The 20,269-nt window shown below is 36.2% G+C and overlaps 1 protein-coding gene across 1 annotated transcript; it reads right to left on the bottom strand.

Moving 5' to 3' along the window:
* Positions 1–1,479: 1,479 nt before the first annotated feature.
* Positions 1,480–4,459, bottom strand: LOC113316652 (protein FAR1-RELATED SEQUENCE 5-like). Its single transcript, XM_026564808.1, has 4 exons — positions 4,291–4,459; positions 3,053–3,607; positions 2,250–2,493; positions 1,480–1,892 (listed from the first exon to the last, which is right to left on the bottom strand). Exons 2-4 carry the CDS (start codon positions 3,587–3,589, stop codon positions 1,876–1,878), a joined length of 798 nt encoding a protein of 265 aa, XP_026420593.1. The 5' UTR covers positions 3,590–3,607; positions 4,291–4,459; the 3' UTR covers positions 1,480–1,875.
* Between the last annotated feature and the right edge of the window lie 15,810 nt (positions 4,460–20,269).

The raw sequence follows: 20,269 nt of genomic DNA, 5'->3' as shown, positions 1-20,269 counted from the left end.
AGCAGGGGTGTGCACAAGCATGCACCTAAAGAGGCTTGCAACCATCTGTAATCCAATGCCATAACATAAGAGACAGTGCAACCAAGTGACCTACAGTGGTCTAATGCAACACAATGGGCTTGCGACTAACTGTAATCTGATGCAACAACATAGAGATAGAGCAACCAAGTGACCAACTGCGGTCTGATGCTACACACAAAGGGCTTACAACTAACTGTGATCTGATGCAACAACATACAGACAGTGCAACCAAGTGAGACAGAGTGACCAATTGTGGTTGATGACCAAGCATGCAACCAACTGTGGTCACACGGCCAGCATGGGTGCTCTAAAACAGCCTTTGACCTTTAACTGTTAAAATTGATTTTGACCTTTAACTATTCAACTTGATGGATTGTAATCAATCAAAAGAAAACTGATTTTAAAGATCTAAACCATAAACCCGTAACTCATTATAATCATAAACTCCCTACTCTCTTGGGCATTTCATCAAACACCAATCAGGCCAAGTTCAACATTTCCAACATTCAGATTCAGACAACCTCTTCCTACCAAAAAAAGAAAATATCAAATTTGAAATTAAAATCAAGAACTTAAACTCTATGCATTCTGATAATTGTATAAATTCTCTATTCTCATAAGACACCATGAACCCAAGCAGTCAACTTTTCCTTCTTTCAGTTCCAAAGAAACCCTGGATGTTTTTACCAAAAAAAACCAAATAATAAAAACTAAAACCAAAATCAAATTTGAAAATAATATCAAGAAACTGAGACCTTCAGGATTCACCGAACACCCATTAATCAAACTTTTCCCTCTCTGCAAACCCCAGATGTTTATACCAGAAACCCTAAAGTTGAAAAACAAAATCAAATCTACAAAAACCCAACAAAAAAAAAAAACAATCAATGTTGAAATTTAGCCTTCAGAATAACATCATGAGGCCGAGGAGATAGAGCTGGTGATAAAAATCTAATAGAAATAGAGAGAAAGTGAGATCTGAATAAGAGAAATATCAAAGGGATTGAGCAGCAGAAAAAAAGTTTATATTCAGATTGAAAACTATTTTCCATCAAGATTCTCTGAGAGAACCGATTCTGGAATTTCAGTTTTTGTCCACATGCTTTTTTTTCTCTGCCGCTTCAAAAACCCTAATTTCTCTACTCTTAGCTTCACCTCTCTAGATTTTCTACAGACAGTATCGCCCTTCTCCTCTGTTGTCTAGAAACTCTCAGTGCAAATTTATTTATATGAAGTATAGTTCTGCCTTGAAATACTAACCGGGCCGTGCCTTATATTTCAAGAACTATCGGCCCGTTCTGTCTACTTTGAAGCCAAAACTCTCATATGCTATGAGATGATCTTGGCAGGGCCAAGAACAAAACATTTTACTCTAGGATACAAAAAGTGGCCAAGTTGCAGGGGAATAAGATGTTTGGTGGAATTGTGGAAGAGGTGCAAAATGTGACTCTCTTATCACAAACGATACTAGCTGAAATTTCATTGGCATCAGTAAACCAGAAATCCAAATACAAGGTACACAATTGAGTGGATAAGAGCCAGGATAATCCTGGTCAGAAAATGGGGTAAACCCTCATTGTACAGATACTGCATTGCAGTTAACCCTGGACAGACTATCCCTGCTGAACAGCTCTATTGCTGATACAAATAACACATGCTGTTTCAGCATATGCCAAACAAGGGATTAATTTGGGTTGTCCACGAGCTAACTGCGGGATTAGTTAGTAACCTGCCAGCCATTTGACGGAGCACTTCAATTAGCAGCACTTGCTTTCAACAGTCAATTACAGGAAACTTCTTTTGCATGAGCATTGTAGGCAAATTTGGATAACATAATCACCTCCCATTAAAATGCTACCGGTTTGTTTCACCTAGCACAAATTGCAGTTTTTTTAGCACAAGTTAGAACGTCTCGAGCTCTTGATTCACAATAACCATGTGTAACATCTTAGATGGAAGTATGCAGTAAAGAATTATTATCAAGAATATGACAGATGCTAAACAGAAATATGTTTGTGCGTTATTGCAACAGTGTCAGGACTATATCAAGATTCTGTAAGCACCGAATGGATTTGATAATATCATACGTTTCTACACTCGCAAGTCATGACCAGTCAACCACTTCTCCAGTTGTTTATATAACATTATTGCGTCCTAAATTACAGAGCATGTTAATAACGAACATAGAGGAGCATGACCTGAATAGACTTGGAAGAAAGAGTACTCACTTTGAATTGCTTGGGTCTCCCAATGATTTGATTCTTCATCTTCTATCTCTTTAATACTCTGAACAACAGTTTGAACAGTCATGGTAAGGTGATCGGTGTGCATATCAATGTCTTTCATGATTTTACTTAACTGAGCTTTATACGCATCGCAGCGCTCTTCATATGCTGCACACTGTCGTTGGAACCGTTGCTTCTCATTGTAAAGCTTTGTCGTCAATTCCCTAATTCGTTTATCCTTCTCATCCTGCAACAAAGAAATATCTCCTCACATACCGATCAACTGTAGGAAATAAAAAATGATAAAGAATTGGGTATAATATTTCAGGGGATATTCACACAATTACTATAAAAGGTCATCCTCCAGTACATGTGTATATACTACAGTAAGCGACATGTTCTTTTTCAAAAATGTGGAAGATTCAAAGCTACTTGATTACAGTTATTCTTGTTCTCCACCTGAGGATCATGTAACTACGCAACCCTAACAATAGCATGCATCAATGTCACATATGTATATTTTGTCATTTTAATACTATGCACTCCATGGTTCCTGTGTTTAAACTATAAAGGTCATTCATCAAACTCAAAACTGTTCCGTATTAGCTACAATGCCTTCAATACTTAAAGTCATATTGAAGTATCCATAACCCATAGTCGAATGCTCGTTAGGTTTCAGCAAGTAAGTTTTTACAAACATGAACAGTCCAATCCTCTAATATCAATCAATATTATTCATTTCAAGGGCAAGAACCCATCTGGAAAAATTCAAAAACATCGACTATCTATTTCACTGAAATGCTTACCTCGTTGAGTGGACCCTTATCTATCTGCCGGACTGGAACCTCACTAGGAACCATAAGCTCGTGATTATGCTCTCTAACGAAATTGGTAACAACCCATTTTTCAAGGTCTCTCTTGTAAGCTATCACTAAGATTGCCTTGCATCCCACTCTAGTTTGCCTGGATAGCCGAGCAACTTTTTCTTCCTTAGATGATTTCTTTCGCCGAAATCCTTCCTTTGAACATACATAATCAAAACCAATAACTGCACGATCAATACGCGATCTTCTTTTGCGATTAACACGTATAGTGAAACCATTTAGCCTGCCATACTCAGAATAATATTCCCTACCATCATCTGCAGATTTGAACACCATCCCAACATACGGCTCTGACGAATCAGATTTAACTAAATCTTCATCACAAATAACAATCGTCTTCATGTTTTCACCAGTGTCATCACATTCTTCAACTGTTTCAAGCTCAATATCATTTGAAGTTTCTTCTTCAATGTCCCTGCCACTCTCCATTAGATCGAACCCTTGAGCAGATGTGCCCATTATCACGCTCCTGCTGTCCTGCAATTAGTTAAAAAAACATGAACTTAGTCGTGCATTTTAAGATAGAGGAAACCAAATCAACAGACATTCACTGATGCTGACATCGTAAATGATTATTATTCACACACACATCAAGCCTCACACAGTCAATAACAGCATTGGATTTCCCAACATGGATTTCTTTTCATCTCATGGTTAGTATCTCTTTGTCTTTCTTAAGCTACTGCAAGATAAAATAGAGCCAACACTGGAAACACGAGACAAATTCATCTCCCATTCCCAGCTCCATTAAACCTAGATAACAAGGAATGAGTTAAAGACATACTTACACTTTACAAAAAAACCCTAGGTTTCATAATGCAACCACATAAATGTTCATCACATTTCTAAATTTCTTCATGCACCGGAAATAATATCAAGACTATATAACAAACACATCCAATTTTTTTCCACTTTAGTACTTAAAACTAAAATGAGTTCTTCCAGGAACTACCCACTCAATTTAGCTTAATCTCTACAAAAGAATCAACTAAATTTTCCCAACCCCATCCACTATTTCACTAAACGGATTATTCAGTAAGACCCAATTCCTTCTAAGACCAAGAACAATATATAACCTTCATTCGAATAACAAAATTCGTTTTCAACCCAAAAATTAGTAAGCGAAAAGTGAATTTTCATAAGAAAATTAAAAAGAGTACCTTTACTGAGATTGATTGCAGACGACTGAGATCGATATAGATCAAGAATGGCGAGATTGGGTGAAGGAGGGAAAGTTAGGGTTTTTGAGTGATTTGGGAAAAAAATTGTAAAACTGATCACGAGACTTTTTTTTTCTTCCTCGGTTTAGTGAGGAGGCGTGCGGTTTAGCTGCTGTTGGGGGGATTCACGACTTTTTTAGATTACAAAATACGCCGGCTTATCGGTTTTTGCTTCCACATGCCGAGCCAAAGTCATCGTAGTAGTGTGTCATGGACCTCATGGTAGTGTACTAGAGCAAGTCTGACTGTGGAATTGAAAAATGTTGAATGTTAAGTCAAATCGCTTTTAAGTTGGAGTCTTCCACGTTCGGTGCGGTTATGTGTAAAACCGTTGAACTAACCGTGTACAATGCGGTTTTCAGATTTGAAATCGTAGCCGAAGTGTTCTGTCTTCGGTTCGGTTTTCAACCGATCCAATTCGGCTCGGTTTTTTGTCAGTTTCTACTGTTTTTAACCGATCCAAGAGAAAGAAAAAAAAACATTCAATAGACCCCGGCTCAATTTCATAAATTCAAAGAAACACAGTATAGAGATTCCAATCAAAAAATAAATAAAACTAAAATATGGATTTTTAAGAACCCTAAAGTTCAAATATATTCTTCAAATGTGCAACTTCTTCAGATTACATGAAACAAATCCAACCAAATAAACATCCATCAACAGTTGATTCAACGCACCAACTACAGAAATAAGAATTGAAACCCATAGAATCTAACTAATTAGACATAAAGACATTAAAAAAGACCAATTTTTTAAGAACCCTAAAATTCTATTGGGGTCACTAATTTTCGATTTTTCACCAATCAAAAGGTGGTGGTGCTTGTGCTAGTGGTGTATCTTGTGGTGGTACTCGTGATGATGGTGTAACAGTTGATGGTAGTGTATCAGGTGGGGGTGTTGGAGATGATGGTGTAGCAGTTGATGGTGGTGTTACTAGTGTATGTTGAAAAGGAGAAGAAAAAGTAACTAAAACATAAGAGGAAGAGGGAGGAAGGAAGAAAAAGAAAAGAAAAAGGAAAAAGAGGTGTTGATTCTGGTGCAACTGATGGAGGGAAGAGTTGCTGTGAAGAAGTGAAGAAGAAAAGAGAAGAGAAATGATACATGATTTAGTTTTAGGGTTAGAAATAAGTTAAGTATATCCTAAGGATAGAGGGCTAAGATTTGATAGCAATATAAATCAATGGATGTCAATCATCGGTTAATACAGTTCGGTTTGGTGCGGTTAATGGGTGAAACCGTTGGCCAAACCGAAGATCTAACGGTTATTAAAATTAAAACCGTGACCGACTATTGGATTATCGGCTCGGTACGGTTACGATTCGGTTTATGCGGTTATCGGTTCGGTTTGCGGTTACGGTTCGGTTCTGTGCACGCCTACTTTTTATGTCATGCTACAAGGTTCTATGGGAAAGAATTTGGAATCCAAACGAAAGTTGTAATAATGATATCCAACTTAAATCCAAACCACGTTTCATTTTTCAGAAAACACAAATGATAATAACGTCTAACATCTAATCTAATTGGGGTTTTGGGAGACGTCCTTGAAATCACATTCATAGTATGTATATGATGAGTACCAAATATTTTATGTTGTATTTATATATGCAGGTATGTGGTAATTATGTAAGAGAAGAGATCCCTTTACACTTTTATTATCATACTATGTCACATGTTGGATGTTATTTTTGCAAATAAAAATCAAACTGTAATGGACTTGAAGCTAATATTTTGGGAATATGTTACTATTACAAAGCTCTACGTTTCCACTGAAAATGAGCATATTCATAAAAGAATTTCTCTTAGGAATAAGAGAAATTCTTGGACAAGTCCAGGTCCGGATGGTTTCCCACTCGTACGATAGAAATAGCAAGATCAGATCACACAACTACAAGAAAGTAGTATCGGTCTGGCTTCACAGTTCCAATGAAGTCTTTAAGTTGTTAACCTGGTTTAGAAGAAGAAACCAACGGTTAAAGGAGAATCGACTCTAGCTTAGCACAACTAGTATCACACAGAATGTGTGGGGAGTAGGTTTCCCAGTTGTTAGAGTTCTCCTTTATATAGTCTTTCAAATCAGGGTTTGCAATCAATGTTAGCTTAGTAACAAAGCATTCAATATTCATCGTTAGATGAAAAAATGATTAGATTCAAGCTAATATTTATCAACCGTTAGATCGAAAACATAGCTTGTTACACACAAATGAAATGCACGTTTCTAGGATTGTGTAACCGTACCCAAACTTGTACATTAGTTGGTTCAATAATAGTTAACCAAAAGGTTAGCCATATGATCACTTTCATATCAACCATATTCTTATTCACCATAACTAGTTCAAATGACTCAAATAAACTAGTTAGAGAGTTGTTCAATTGCAAGGAAATCTTATGTACTACACAAGAAAAAATTGAAGCAAAAACTATTTGATTCACTCGAATCGGTTCATGAACTATATAGCCACGGTTTGCAGTTGCATTCCTTAGTTTATAAAGATAAGTTCACAAACATCGTTTTTAGATATAACTGATAGACACATTTTTGTGTCTAATTTGCCTCGATTTTATATATTCATAGTTCTCATTCTTGTATTTATTTTGGTAATTTATCTCTTTGTAGGTGTTTTTGGAGAAATAAGCTTTTGCGGCAAAATTGGCTCAAAACGTGGCATTTGAACCTCCGTAGCAGACGTACCAGTGACATCCCAGAAATACCCCGGAGGAACCCCGAGAAAAGTGTTGAAAACATCCCAGAAAAATTACTAAACGCACCCAAGGGACAAGTGTTATACGGACTCCAGAAGCGGATAAGGGGCGACCACTGGATAAGGGGTAACATTTCCCCTTCACGTTCAAATTCTGAATTTGGGCGGGAAAATAGAAACTCTCCTGGCAGTTTTGGCAATTGTGATTTGGAGGAGTTTGAGGTCGATTAAACCTCTGAATTTCATAGGATAGACTCCTTATGGGTCTAGGAATATAATACGGGTGTTGAAATCGATTATACTGGGCTAAATCGACGGATTTTTATCACAACAACAAAATATGGAAAGTCGCGTGTGTGACCTTTTTTGGGGAATTTTAGAGAGATTAAAGTGCTATAAACCTTCCCAAAGATTTGTATCTATCTAAGGAAGAGTTTAGGATCAAAAGGAAAGCTCAGAAACGCGTATAAATTCTAAAACAAGAAATTGCCGCAACTTTGCCGTGAAGAGAAAGGAAGAGATTTTGGAAGATTTTGGAGAGATTTAATCGGCCTTTTTGATATAAACAGATTGGTTGGGTCATATAGAAGGGGAGTCGAGAGTTTGGGAACCTGAGGAGGGCCAGAGAAGAAGAAATCAGAGTTCGATCAAACTCTGTTTCTGCTGCTGCTGCTGCTGAAGAACACGAAGAACGGACGTCCGAAGACAGTCGTTCTTCAACAGTGTTTACGACAAAGTTTTAGGGGTCGCAGCTGCAGTCTCAACAGCACGTCATATATATTGTTCTTCTTGTAACAGTGAACAACGCCTTTGCAACAGTTATTTCTGTTGCGATTTTTCTGTTCAATTGGTTTACTCCCTTTTAATCAACTTTTAAGCTTTATACATGTATTTTGAGATCATGATTAATATGAGGAGCTAAACCCAAACACTGGGATGACGGAGGAAACCCTATTTCACGCATGTGGTAATTTTTATAATTCTTTATGACTTTTTGCACTTATTTTAATTGATTCATGATTTTCACTAATTAGTTGTGATTTCGTTTGATGGTGTATGCTTAGACGTAAGAGCTTTTGATACACCATGCTTGTGATTTACATCTAAAGTTTTAAAAATCTATTTTTGGCAAAGAATAAGAGTCCATATTTTTAATATTTGAGCTATAATTGGTTGGAGTTATTAATTAAGTCACATGAATGGAATTTGGTGGAATCCTGAATCTCAGTACCTCTCGATACTGTGACAGCTTTACTTGTACATATTATATTAAGTCTAAAATCGAATTTCAACAAGTCCGAGAAACGAACACTTTACTTACCACTACAAAATTACATCAATAACCTACTCAAGTTCGCGGACTGGGTTCACGGACTTAAGTTCCCAGATGGAGTTCACAAACTCCAGCAGAAATTCTCGGGTTTGAGAACTTCGCCAATTCGCGAACTGGGTTCGCGGACTGAGTTTGCGGACTTAGCACACGCACTACTCCGGTTCACTTGATCAACAAAGTTCGCAAACTTCGGTTCAAGTAATAAGGACTTATATATATATATGTGTTTCCACAAGAATGCTTATATCCTCTGATGATTATATAATCTAAACTCTCATTTCAATCATTGAAACATTCTCAGAGGACGTTATATAGCGGTTATTCACAAACCATTTTTCGTCAGAGCAATTTTCAAAGTGATTGAAACATAACATGACTTTTGTCACTAGGTAAAGATGAACTTGGCTAAAGAGAAAGCTTTACCAACACATATTTCGAGAAATAGATAGGCGAGATAAACTCGGCTCGAAATACCAAATGTGTATAATATAAGTCTATATAGCAAAACGACTTTTGTCTCAAGATAGAAGATAAATAGACTTTTGAGTGATAGATAAGTTCAAGTCTCCACATACCTTTTAATCGATGAAGATCCACCGGTTCCTTGAGTAGTCCTTCGTCTTGTATGACGATTTCCATGGAGTTCTTGAGCTCAACTACACTTTCTATCCTAGTCCGAGACCTTAGCTATAGTAGACTATAAATCAAGACTTATAGTTTTGATCATTAACATTGACAAACATGCTTGAGATAGCAACGCATGCGAGTTCGACCGAGCAATGCTTTAACACTCTATTATATTTATACAAATCTAAAAGAATATGACAATGGTCTGAACCTCTTTGAGCTAAATGAGAAAGTAAAGCATCAGGAAAATATATGATCCAATCAATTTTAATCAAAGCCCTATCAATTCTAGATTTATATTGACCAGTTCCATGTTTGTTACTAGACCAAGTAAAAGGATTTCCATTAAATCTAAGATCATTTAGTCCTGATTTGTTGATAGCATCTAGTACTTCTTGAGGTGTAAAGCTAGGAGTCTGAGTATTTTTATCATGAGGGGACATAGTAATGGTTAGGTCTCCAATGAGAAACCAAGGAATTTTTACAGACTTACTCTAGAATATAAGACCATTTCTATGGTTGTTCCTTTGTATATGAAGTACCATAAAATAGGAGAGAACCCATTCTCTTTTACTTGGGTCGTTTGAGATAATAACATGAATCATTTTATCAGTTGAGCCAACTAGATCTAGAAAGAATCCATCCTTCCAAAGAAGCAGAAGGCCGCCATCTAAACCAATAGAAGGAACATAAAATTTATTGGGGAAGCCTAGAAAGCTAGATAATTTAAGGATTATTTCATCATTTATCTTGGGTTTGGATAAAAATATTGTATCAGGAGAGTGTAACTTGTTAAGATGCTGCAAATGATCTCTGGTATCTTAACTTAGAAAACCTTGACAGTTCCAGCTTAAAACCTTCATGCTTGTGAGATTAAGTAACACAGTACTATTAAGAAAAAATGATGAAATAAAATAATTAAGAATGTAAATTTGCAGATAGAAAAAAGAGGGAATATTAGAATGGTAAAGAAGTGATACTGTAGCAGTAGGGATCTCATCAGTATCATGAAGATACTCCTTCTCAGCCAAATCTCCCTCTTCAATCAAATCGTGTTCCATCTCATCAGTCTCATTAGTAGATGGTCCTTTCCCAGCATTCTTATTTTGGTTCTGTAACTTTTCAGCTTGTTCACCATCTTCTGACTCAACATCATCAAGCTCGTTATTTTTGGATCTCTTCAGTTTTATGCCTTCATCTAACTCATCAGAAGCATTTTTAGTTAACTGATTCTGACTAGCTTCACATATCTTCTGCACCAGGAGATCCAAGTCTTCAATTATCTCCACACCATAAGCTTTGGCTAATTCATGTATATATATATTAATACCACACTAGTATATCGCCGAATTCTTAAATCCTCAACTATGTTTTCACACTCTTCATCATTATGATCAAAAACAAAACAGTCTTTGCATAAAGTATGAGATTGTCTTTCTCAGTGATAGTGTACATAAGCAACTCCTCCTGAAGCAGTGTTCCACCATCCCCCTCTGTGAAGGGGTTTAGATAAGTAGATCTTGACCCTAGCTGTGATCACACTTCCTGCTCCTGGTCTACAATTCTCTGGATCTAACCAAATCTTTTCTCCAAGTTCATTAACCACATCATTTACCACTGTAGGAGAGTGATGTCGGTTGTAGTAATTTTCGTGCGGTAAATAAGAGTTCGTTGCTCGGACTTGAAAATATTTATAAATAAAAATATATACACAATATTTGTCACAGGATCAAGAGACACTAGGACTCAGGATTCCACCATTAATCATGCACACAATTCATATATTTATTCCAAACAATTATAACTCAAATGACATCGACTCTTATTCTTGCCAAAGTAGATTTTTAGAAGATTTATTGTATATCACTAGCATGACGCATCAAAAGCACTAAGAACAAGCATACATCATCATACGATATCACAACCAATTAAGAAAAATCATAAAACAATTTATAAAAAGTGCAAGTAGTCAAAAAAGAATTAAATATAATTATTGTATGCGTAAAGAACGGCTTCCTCCATCATCCCAGTGTTGGGATTTAGATACTCATATTAATCATGTTCTCAGAATATGATAAAAAAGAGTCAAAAGTTATGAAACAATGGTTCTGTGACCCATAAGATACGTCCAGAAAGAAACGATACCAGGGAACTGCATTAAAACAACGACACTCCGTTGCTGCTGTTGACGGTGCGGAAAATAAGACTGCTCTGTGTAGTCTGTTCTTCGTGTTCTTCAAGGTCCTCTAATGGCAGCATCAGCAGCAGGTGGGAATTGCTATTAATCCTTCTTCTTCGCTCCTCTGCGTCCCAAACCTTCCCCAAACTCTTGATCCCTCTTCCCAATGACCGATACTTGTATTTATAGTGTTTTGGAGCAAGAAATCCGACCATTGATTGCGTATATTTTCCCTTTAATTCGATTATTCTTTGCTGCCCAAATATGAGAATACTTACCATTTATAGAATTTCCACACGTTAACTCGCTCCCAAAATGCTCCAAATTAGTTTCTTCATGCCTCAAAAGCTTTCCGGCACCTCCACATCACTCCATGCACAGCAGAAACACACTTGAGCTCGTGTTCAGTGTTGTGTTGCTCTGTTTTGAGTTTGGTGAATCGAACCGAGAATTCCAGCCTAAATTGATTGATTCTGACACCCATATTGTGTTCCTTAAGCTATATCACATCTTCCTACCAAGTTTGAACCATTGAATCGCACCACAACACCTTCATTTTGTCGATTGAAATTCTGACAGTTGATGAACCAATTTTCCCGCCAATTTTATTTTTTCAAATCGTGAAGAAGGTGTCCCCTTAGCAAACAGTGGTTTCCCCTTAGTAATTAGGTTACCCCTTATCCAAAAGCGAGAGTCCGAATAACACTTGTCCTCCAGGTGCCAAAATCAACTTTTCGAGCCGAATTTTCCAAAAATGTTTATTTCCTAAAAATACATAAAAACACAATATTAGTACAAAAATAGAGTTCCAACAATACGGACATTGAGGACAAATTAGACACAAAAATGTGTCTATCAAATACCCCCAAACTTATTATTTTCTAGTCCTCGAGCAAATTTATTCTAGAAAGGAAAATCATTTGAACCCCTAGGTGGACCTAGTGGCGGAGTGTTGTCTCCGGAGGGTTTACCAGAGGTGTACCCACAAAACCTTTACTCCAGACCTAGCTATCTACGCAGAACCTTGGAAGGCACTAAAGAATCTCCTTGGTTGGCATACTTATTGACTACAAGAGGAAGTACCCTGGTGCGAAATTCCAATTGATGTACACGAGTTTGCACTCAAGCATACTAAAATTCATATATAAGTGACAGAGCTCTACTCAGATAGTTGCACTATGGACATCATATTCGGAGTCAAACTAATCACATGGAAAGATTAAGAGATGGATATAGAAAAACATAGATGGTTTTGATGTTTACTAAGTGAACGGCGTTTCCCATATCTGTCTGAAGGCCTCCGACAAAATGAACCTATCCTAATGGATTGAGATACTAGTCTGACTAATATCAACACACTGGCATATACAAGGGAACCAGTGGTCGATAACCTAACTCTAGGTCAACACAACTGGCATATACAAGGGTACCAGTGGTCGACTTTATTGAATTTATTCCTTTTGGTCAAATGGTCTGGTCTCAATAAATTTTTTTCAACTTTTTGGTAACTACCATTTTTTTTCATGGTATCTCAATCACTCTAATTCACCCTAGCATTGGTAACAACTTGAATCGTGGGCCCCACCTAATCACTTAGAGTACATAGTTTAAAAACAAAATAAAAATAGAAGTGAAAAGGACTCAACGAGATATGGTGCAACTATCATGTTATTTCTAACACCTGAGCTCTGTGCTTAGATGTTTCCATCTATTCAGATTGGTTCCTCAACTCCTACAACCAAAATGCTTCCATCCACTTAGATTGGTTAGTGCCATCCTAAATACGCATAAATTTCTAGGCTCTGGAGTTTATTTATTGCAACTAAAAAGTTTCTACCATACCCCCAAACTTAAATCTAACATTTTCCTCAATGTTCTAAAGATGAAACTAAAAGCATGAACAAGGAGAAACTGTTACCATTTGAAGCAAAAACAGTTAAGGAAGGATATTACCGAGTTGCATGAGATTGGGTTACCTCCCAAGAAGTGCTAAGTTTAAAGTCTTTAGCCAGACGTAGGAAAGGTTTAGTCAACTCGAACCGTATAACAGTAGCCGGAATAACTGTGGGTCTTTAAAACCAAAAAGAGATGACAAAAGGAAACTGCAGTGAACCAACGAAATGAACAACACTAGCATGCCCTTACCTAGTTTCCTGATAACTATTGCTAATTGTGGTTCAGGTTCAGGTTCTATGAAAGGGTCTAAATAGAATATTTTCATTGGCTGCGTTTCTTCATAGGTTGGATCCAAATTATTAGGTCCTAGAGTCTGGAAAAACTCAAATATGATCTTAGAAGATCACAATAATAACCTAAATAACTGAGGATCCTCTAAGTCAATAAGATTTGACTTACATAATTGACCAAAATGAGAGTAGTGGTCATTCTTAAGCAAATGTGTCGATTCTAATTTCCTAAAGCATTTAGGTTTAGTCTCACAACTTAATATTCGACACATTTGGAATATAAACGTTCCCACAGTTGGAAGAAAACTATTTGGTGGGAAAACAAAGTCAATATGGGGATCATATCCTGGGCAAACCACATCAACCAGAGGATGGGTTTCTAACGACTGAACTCCTTCATGGACATCATTAGGCTCGGGAAAACGAGTATGAAGGTAATCTTGTAAAATGGTCGAGGCACAGATATCAAGTCCTAAGTGTGGGGACTTTCTGAGAGTTAAAGGTAAGGCACTAGGGAAGTGATAATCACCCCCAAACTTAGAGTTTTCAGTGTCTCTAGAAAGACCTCTAATTATTTCTTGAATTTCCGTATCTTCAGAGTCCTTAAAATATTCAAGAGATTCTTCTAAGTTATTATCAGGTAGTGCATCTTTACTCATCTCTACGGGTCTATCTTCTTCTTCTTCCAAGACTATTGTTTCTAAGTCGCTAGACTCTAAAACAGTATTTTCGAAATGAACCCGTTCCTCTAAACCACTATCGGCTTCGTAATCAAAAGGAAAAACTACATCGTCTAAAACGGTGGTATCCCTAATCAAATCCTCTTCCTTTTGAATAGGTGAATAATCATAAAAATTATTTGGATTTGAACTAGAAATAATATAATCATTATAAAGTTCAATTGGATTAATAGATTCCTGATCACTATGCCTACATATTTCAGATTCTTCATTACTACTATCCTCATCATCATAATAGTACAAAGATGATTGAACCTTATCTAAATAAGTAGTGTCTTTTATTCTAACCTCGTTCTCTAGATTGGGCAAATATTCACTATTGATATCAAGGGGTAGAATTGGAAACACTATTTTGGAAATTTAGATTATTTTGAGCAGTATTAGCTAACTGTTCATTTTCTGCCTCTAAACGTGCTTGAATTTCACTGAGCGTAACACTTATACGTTCACAAGTCTCATTGAATATCTTAGACCGTTGTGTACTCTCTTCTCTTGAACTAACTGCACGTTCATACTCCCTTCGAATTTGTTGGTAGGTTTCTTCTAGAGATTGAACAGGTTTAGAAATGTCATAATCATGACTAGTTTTTAAGTAATTTTACAAAAACGCATGACTAGTACTATAATATTCCTGATTTTCTTGCTCGTAAGACCAATTCGTGTGTGGATAGTAATTGGGCTCACTATGGTATGAACCATAACCTTGAAAAGGTTTGCGTTCCCAACTACTATTCCCACCATGGTCATAAAACTGATAATGTCCATATTCAAATTCAGGTCGATACTCATTGTATTGGCTTCTATCATACCAGTTCGACATTCTTAATTGCAAGGGAATTCTACACAACCACAAACAAGGCTGACTCGACCAAATCAAACCTATAAAATCTAGCAAACAACAAGCATGATGGCTCCACTTAGATTTTTTCTAGACTTGCTTCTATCTCTCGAAGGGGAATTCGTTATAATTTAAGCAAACCCCTCTGGAATCAATCCGAGTCAAAGTAAGTTGAATTGAGGCGAGGGAAGCTCAGTGGAGCTTTGATACCCAAGGCCTCACCGCTATCACAAGGCGGCGCAATCACGCATTCAACTCACAGAAACCATTATGAACTTCAAGGTATGCTTAAGAAAGTAACCAATATCCTTCGAAATTTTTTCCTAATAAGCGCGTTACCGTATCGGTCTCGTTCTAGTCAAGTTTTAATCTTGGGTTCGCGTTAGGTTTCGTTTTCCTAAGGCGGTCAAGAAGGGAGTGGTGATGAAATCCGAACCCTTATCTTGTATTGGCCAGGCCTTGCTCTTTACTAGGAATTTAAAAACAGTCCAAATTCGTCCTCAATCAATGAATCACCTTAAGGAATACAGTAAACCCGCTGACAGGAGATTCGCGAGTGTTTCGATGGACTTACCTCCCGTACCAGACGGGGGATGAACCGTTGAAGTCGACTCGGGCCACGACTCCTATGTCATGTACGAACCCGAGGGGCCGAGACGATATAGTAATCGTCGTCCTTCCCTGCACACAGTTTATATAAATTTTTTTTTGTTTAATAATACCCTTCTGTAGGGTTAAAAAAAGAAATAAAGTCCAATTGTTTAAATTCCAAAGTCCAAAATAAATAAAAAAATTACAGTTTTCCTCACACACTCTAAAAAAAATTAAAAATTAAAAATTAAATCCTAAAATTGTCCTTTTTTCTTCTCTTTTCGCTTTTCGCTTTAAGCTTTTTCCTCTCCAAGTCCTTAGTGCTCCACTTCGAACCTGTAAATCAAAGAAAAAAAACAAAGTAAAAAGGAACAAATAATAAAAAAAAATAAACCTAAAAAAAAATAAAAAAAAATCTATATACAAGTCCGCATCGCCGACGCCATTTTGTTGTAGTAATTTTTGTGCGGTAAATAAGAGTTCGTTGCTCGGACTTGAAAAGATTTATAAATAAAAATATATACACAATATTTGTCACAGGATCAAGAGACACTAGGACTCAGGATTCCACCATTAATCATTCACACAATTCATATATTTATTCCAAAAAATTATAGCTCAAATGATATCGACTCTTATTCTTGCCAAAATAGATTTTTAGAAGATTTATTGTATATCACTAGCATGACGCATCAAAAGCACTAAGACCAATCATACATCATCATACGATATCACAACCAATCAAGAAAAATCATAAAACAATTTATAAAAAGTGCAAGTAGTCAAAAAAGAATTAAATATAATTATTGTATGCGTAAAGAACGGCTTCCTCCATCATCCCAGTGTTGGGATTTAGCTACTCATAATAATCATCTTCTCAAAATACATTTTTATAGCTCAAAATATGATTAAAAGAGTCAAAAGTTATAAAACAATGGTTCAGTGACCCAAAAATACGTCCAGAAAGAAACGATACCAGGGAACTGCAGTAAAACAACGACACTCCGCTGCTGCTGTTGACGCTGCGGAAAATAAGACTGCTCTGTGTAGTCTGTTCTTCGTGTTCTGCAAGGTCCTCTAATGGCAGCAGCAGCAGCAAGTGGGAATTGCTGTTAATCCTTCTTCTTCGCTCGTCTGCATCCCAAACCTTCCCCAAACTCTTGATCCCTCTTCCCAATGACCGATACTTGTATTTATAGTGTTTTGGAGCAAGAAATCCGACCATTGATTGCGTATATTTTCTCTTTAATTCGATTATTCTTTGCTGCCCAAAAATGAGAATACTTACCATTTATAGAATTTCCACACGTTAACTCGCTCCCAAAACGCTCCAAATTAGTTTCTTCATGCCTCAGAAGCTTTCGGGCACCTCCACATCACTCCATGCACAGCAGAAACACACTTGAGCTCGTGTTCAGTGTGTGTTGCTCTGTTTTGAGTTTGGTGAATCGAACCGAGAATTCCAGCCTAAATTGATCGATACTGACACCCATACTGTGTTCCTTAAGCTATATCACATCTTCCTACCAAGTTTGAGCCATTGAATCGCACCACAACACCTTCATTTTGTCGATTGAAATTCTGACAGTTGATGAACCAATTTTCCCGCCAATTTTATTTTTTCAAATCGTGAAGAAGGTGTCCCCTTAGCAAACAGTGGTGTCCCCTTAGTAATTAGGTTACCCCTTATCCAAAAGCGAGAGTCCGAATAACACTTGTCCTCCGGGTGCCAAAATCAACTTTTCGAGCCGAATTTTCTAAAAATGTTTATTTCCTAAAAATACATAAAAACACAATATTAGTACAAAAATAGAGTTCCAACAATACAGACATTGAGGACAAATTAGACACAAAAATGTGTCTATCAATGTCCTAAAAGAATATGTTGGAACTGAATATTCCATTCTTGATGAGTAAACACTTCTGATCTTGTACACTGATAGAAGGATCATAAATTTTAAGATTAAGAAGACATTTAAGAACATTCCAGGGACCTTTTTTAGGACAACTCTCATTGTATCATCTAAATGAAACTTGAAGAGAAAGATGTTCCTATCAATTCCTCGGACTTCTTTCACTTTGTATCCTTTCCATAATGAGATTGTGGCTTTCCTCACATCTTCAATATCTATAACATCTTTTGAAAAAAGTTTCCCGATCAAAGTATTTTTCCATTAATTTGAAGCTTCAGCGATAATAGTTTGCTTAAACCCCAAGGCTCTTCTCATTTGTCTGGCACAAAGATCACGAATAATGGAGTTTTGTATCTTGTTAGTGATGGATGAAATTTGATTATTGGATGAAGACGCCATTTCTTTAGAACGTATAAGAAAGATTTTCGAAAAAAAAAGAATAGGGTTTCTCCTCAACTGGTGATTCTCTTTTAATACTTAAAAAAGAGATATAATTATATTATAATTGCATATCTTACTGTTATCAATGGAGAATAACAGAAAAACAGATATACACGTAGGATAATATCTTTCCTTGAATGGCTGCATGGTCAACTGAGAGAAAGACGGATGACAACTAGTTTGAATGAAATTTCTCCGCGTCGTAAAAGAAGGTAAGTTGGAAAATTCAAAATTCAAAATTTGTTTGTGATAATGGTGGATAGGCCAAGCCGAGTTGAGGTGAACATGATTACTAAAACCCATACGATCATACACGTGATAAGCTTGATTAAAATACTGGACATACTGTTGAAGACCATCTTGAGACTGATGGATTGCAAAACTGTTGTCGAAACCGATAATACTGTAATAGATTGTAACAATAAAGTTAACAGAAGAAGCATATAGGACCAAGAGAATCCATATTGGATGTTTTCCATGATAAAAAGAGAGTCCCTGCAAAAGATATTTAGCAATCCATAAAAAAGAAAAAAACCATCATTACAATAAAACAGGCTAAAGCATAAAGAATTAAAACTTTAGAGAGAAACATGAAAACTAAAAAACCTAAAAACAGGATAATATAAAAACAACACTGAAAGAATTATAGAGAACAATCCATCTCCAGTTGGCATAGACTAAAGAACAGAAAAAACAAGAATAAAAATGTAAGATTTAGATCATGGGAAGATAAAAACAAAGGAATGGAAGAAACGATTTTTGTTAAATGAGTTAAATCATTTGTCGCTCGATCCTCAGAGCTTCCTCTCTGTATCACAATTTCTGCATATAACAAATGTACTTGAAACTTTAGAATTTCTAGAATTTATAAGTCTCTCTAGAATTTTTTCATCTCTAAATATTCTTCTGATATAAAACAAGATTAACTAATCACACATTCTCTACACTTTTTTATTTCTCAATTTTTTTTTTTTGTAATATAAATTTATAATCTCAAAGTCAAGGCAGCGACAAAGGTAAAAAGGTCAAAGTTCGGGGTGCAAAATTCAACATTACTGAAGATAAAATGTATTTGTTGTAATTATGTTTATTTTACCCAAGATTGTATGAATGGTGCACAAAAACATGGTAACACCATGTGGGATAACATATTTATTAAATATCAAGAGAAAACCATGAACATCAATGATCGTGATGCTTCTGGGTTGCCGTAATGTTTCATTGTAATCAATAAGGAAGTCACCTCATATGTTGCATTCATAATGGAAGCCAAGAGAGGACGGGTGAGTGGTCTTGTTGAGGTTGATGTTAAAAGACAGGTTCGTACATAATGGCAGTGAAAAAAGGGAAAAAATCCAATTAGAAAGTTAGTTATCATATTTTCAGGGTGTTGAACAAATATAAACCAAAAGTGTTAACATCTAATCAACAAGTACCTGAAAGGTCGTCATATAATTCTTCTCCCTCAATACCAAATTCTTCATCATTTTCACCAGGTCCATCAAATTCTTCTCCAGATACCCCAATAAATCCAAATGTCAACTTAGTATTCAATAATAATGATGCTAATAAAAAACTTTCAGGAAGAAACAAAGCAAGACTTGATAGAAAATTTGCTAAAGAAGGGGGAAACTCTGATGGATTTAACATGGAGGAGTTTATGGAACATCAGAAGACCGTCGAGAAGTAAAGGGCGGTTGACAGGATATTTCAGAACAGGAAGACTAAAAAAATTTCTTGTCTCAAGAAAGATTTGTGAATGACTATGACAAGGATAAAATTAATCAAGCTGACACTTCAACTATGAACCAACAACAAAAACATGCGTGGAAAATCGAATTCGATAGGCTACAACCATAGATTGAACAATAATCAGGATTTGATAACAACCAAGATGGTGGTGATGATGATGAGGATGACTTCAATGATGAGTTTGGTGTTGCAGCTAGAACTTCTAGATAATTAAAGTATTAATTTAATCTTTAATTTAAAATATTACATTTTACTTTGAAATGTTGTTGTTGCATTCAACTTAATATTAGTTTCAAATGAAAAGTTAATTAATTTGAAATGTTATTGCAAGCTACTTATAAAGTTTCACTCATTAAATTAATATTGAATAAAACAAACTACAAACAAACTAATAATTAAATGTTTAAACTAAAATACATAACTTAATAATTACGCCCACCCGCTCTTCCATACTCTTTTCAAATATTCACTCTCAGATCTTCTCTTAAGCTGTCACTACACCATTTTTAGGGATTCACAACGGAATCTGGACGTTGCTGACTGGGGTTGCAACGACAGATCGACGTTGCAAAACACGGCGTTGCATTTTTTCGCAACGACATAAGCTCCGTTGCGACTCT

The sequence above is a fragment of the Papaver somniferum genome, chromosome 1 (assembly GCF_003573695.1).
Source record: "Papaver somniferum cultivar HN1 chromosome 1, ASM357369v1, whole genome shotgun sequence".
Classification (NCBI taxonomy): Eukaryota; Viridiplantae; Streptophyta; class Magnoliopsida; order Ranunculales; family Papaveraceae; genus Papaver; species Papaver somniferum.
Note: the sequence above shows the minus strand (reverse complement) of the source record. Positions and strands in the feature narration are given on the sequence as shown.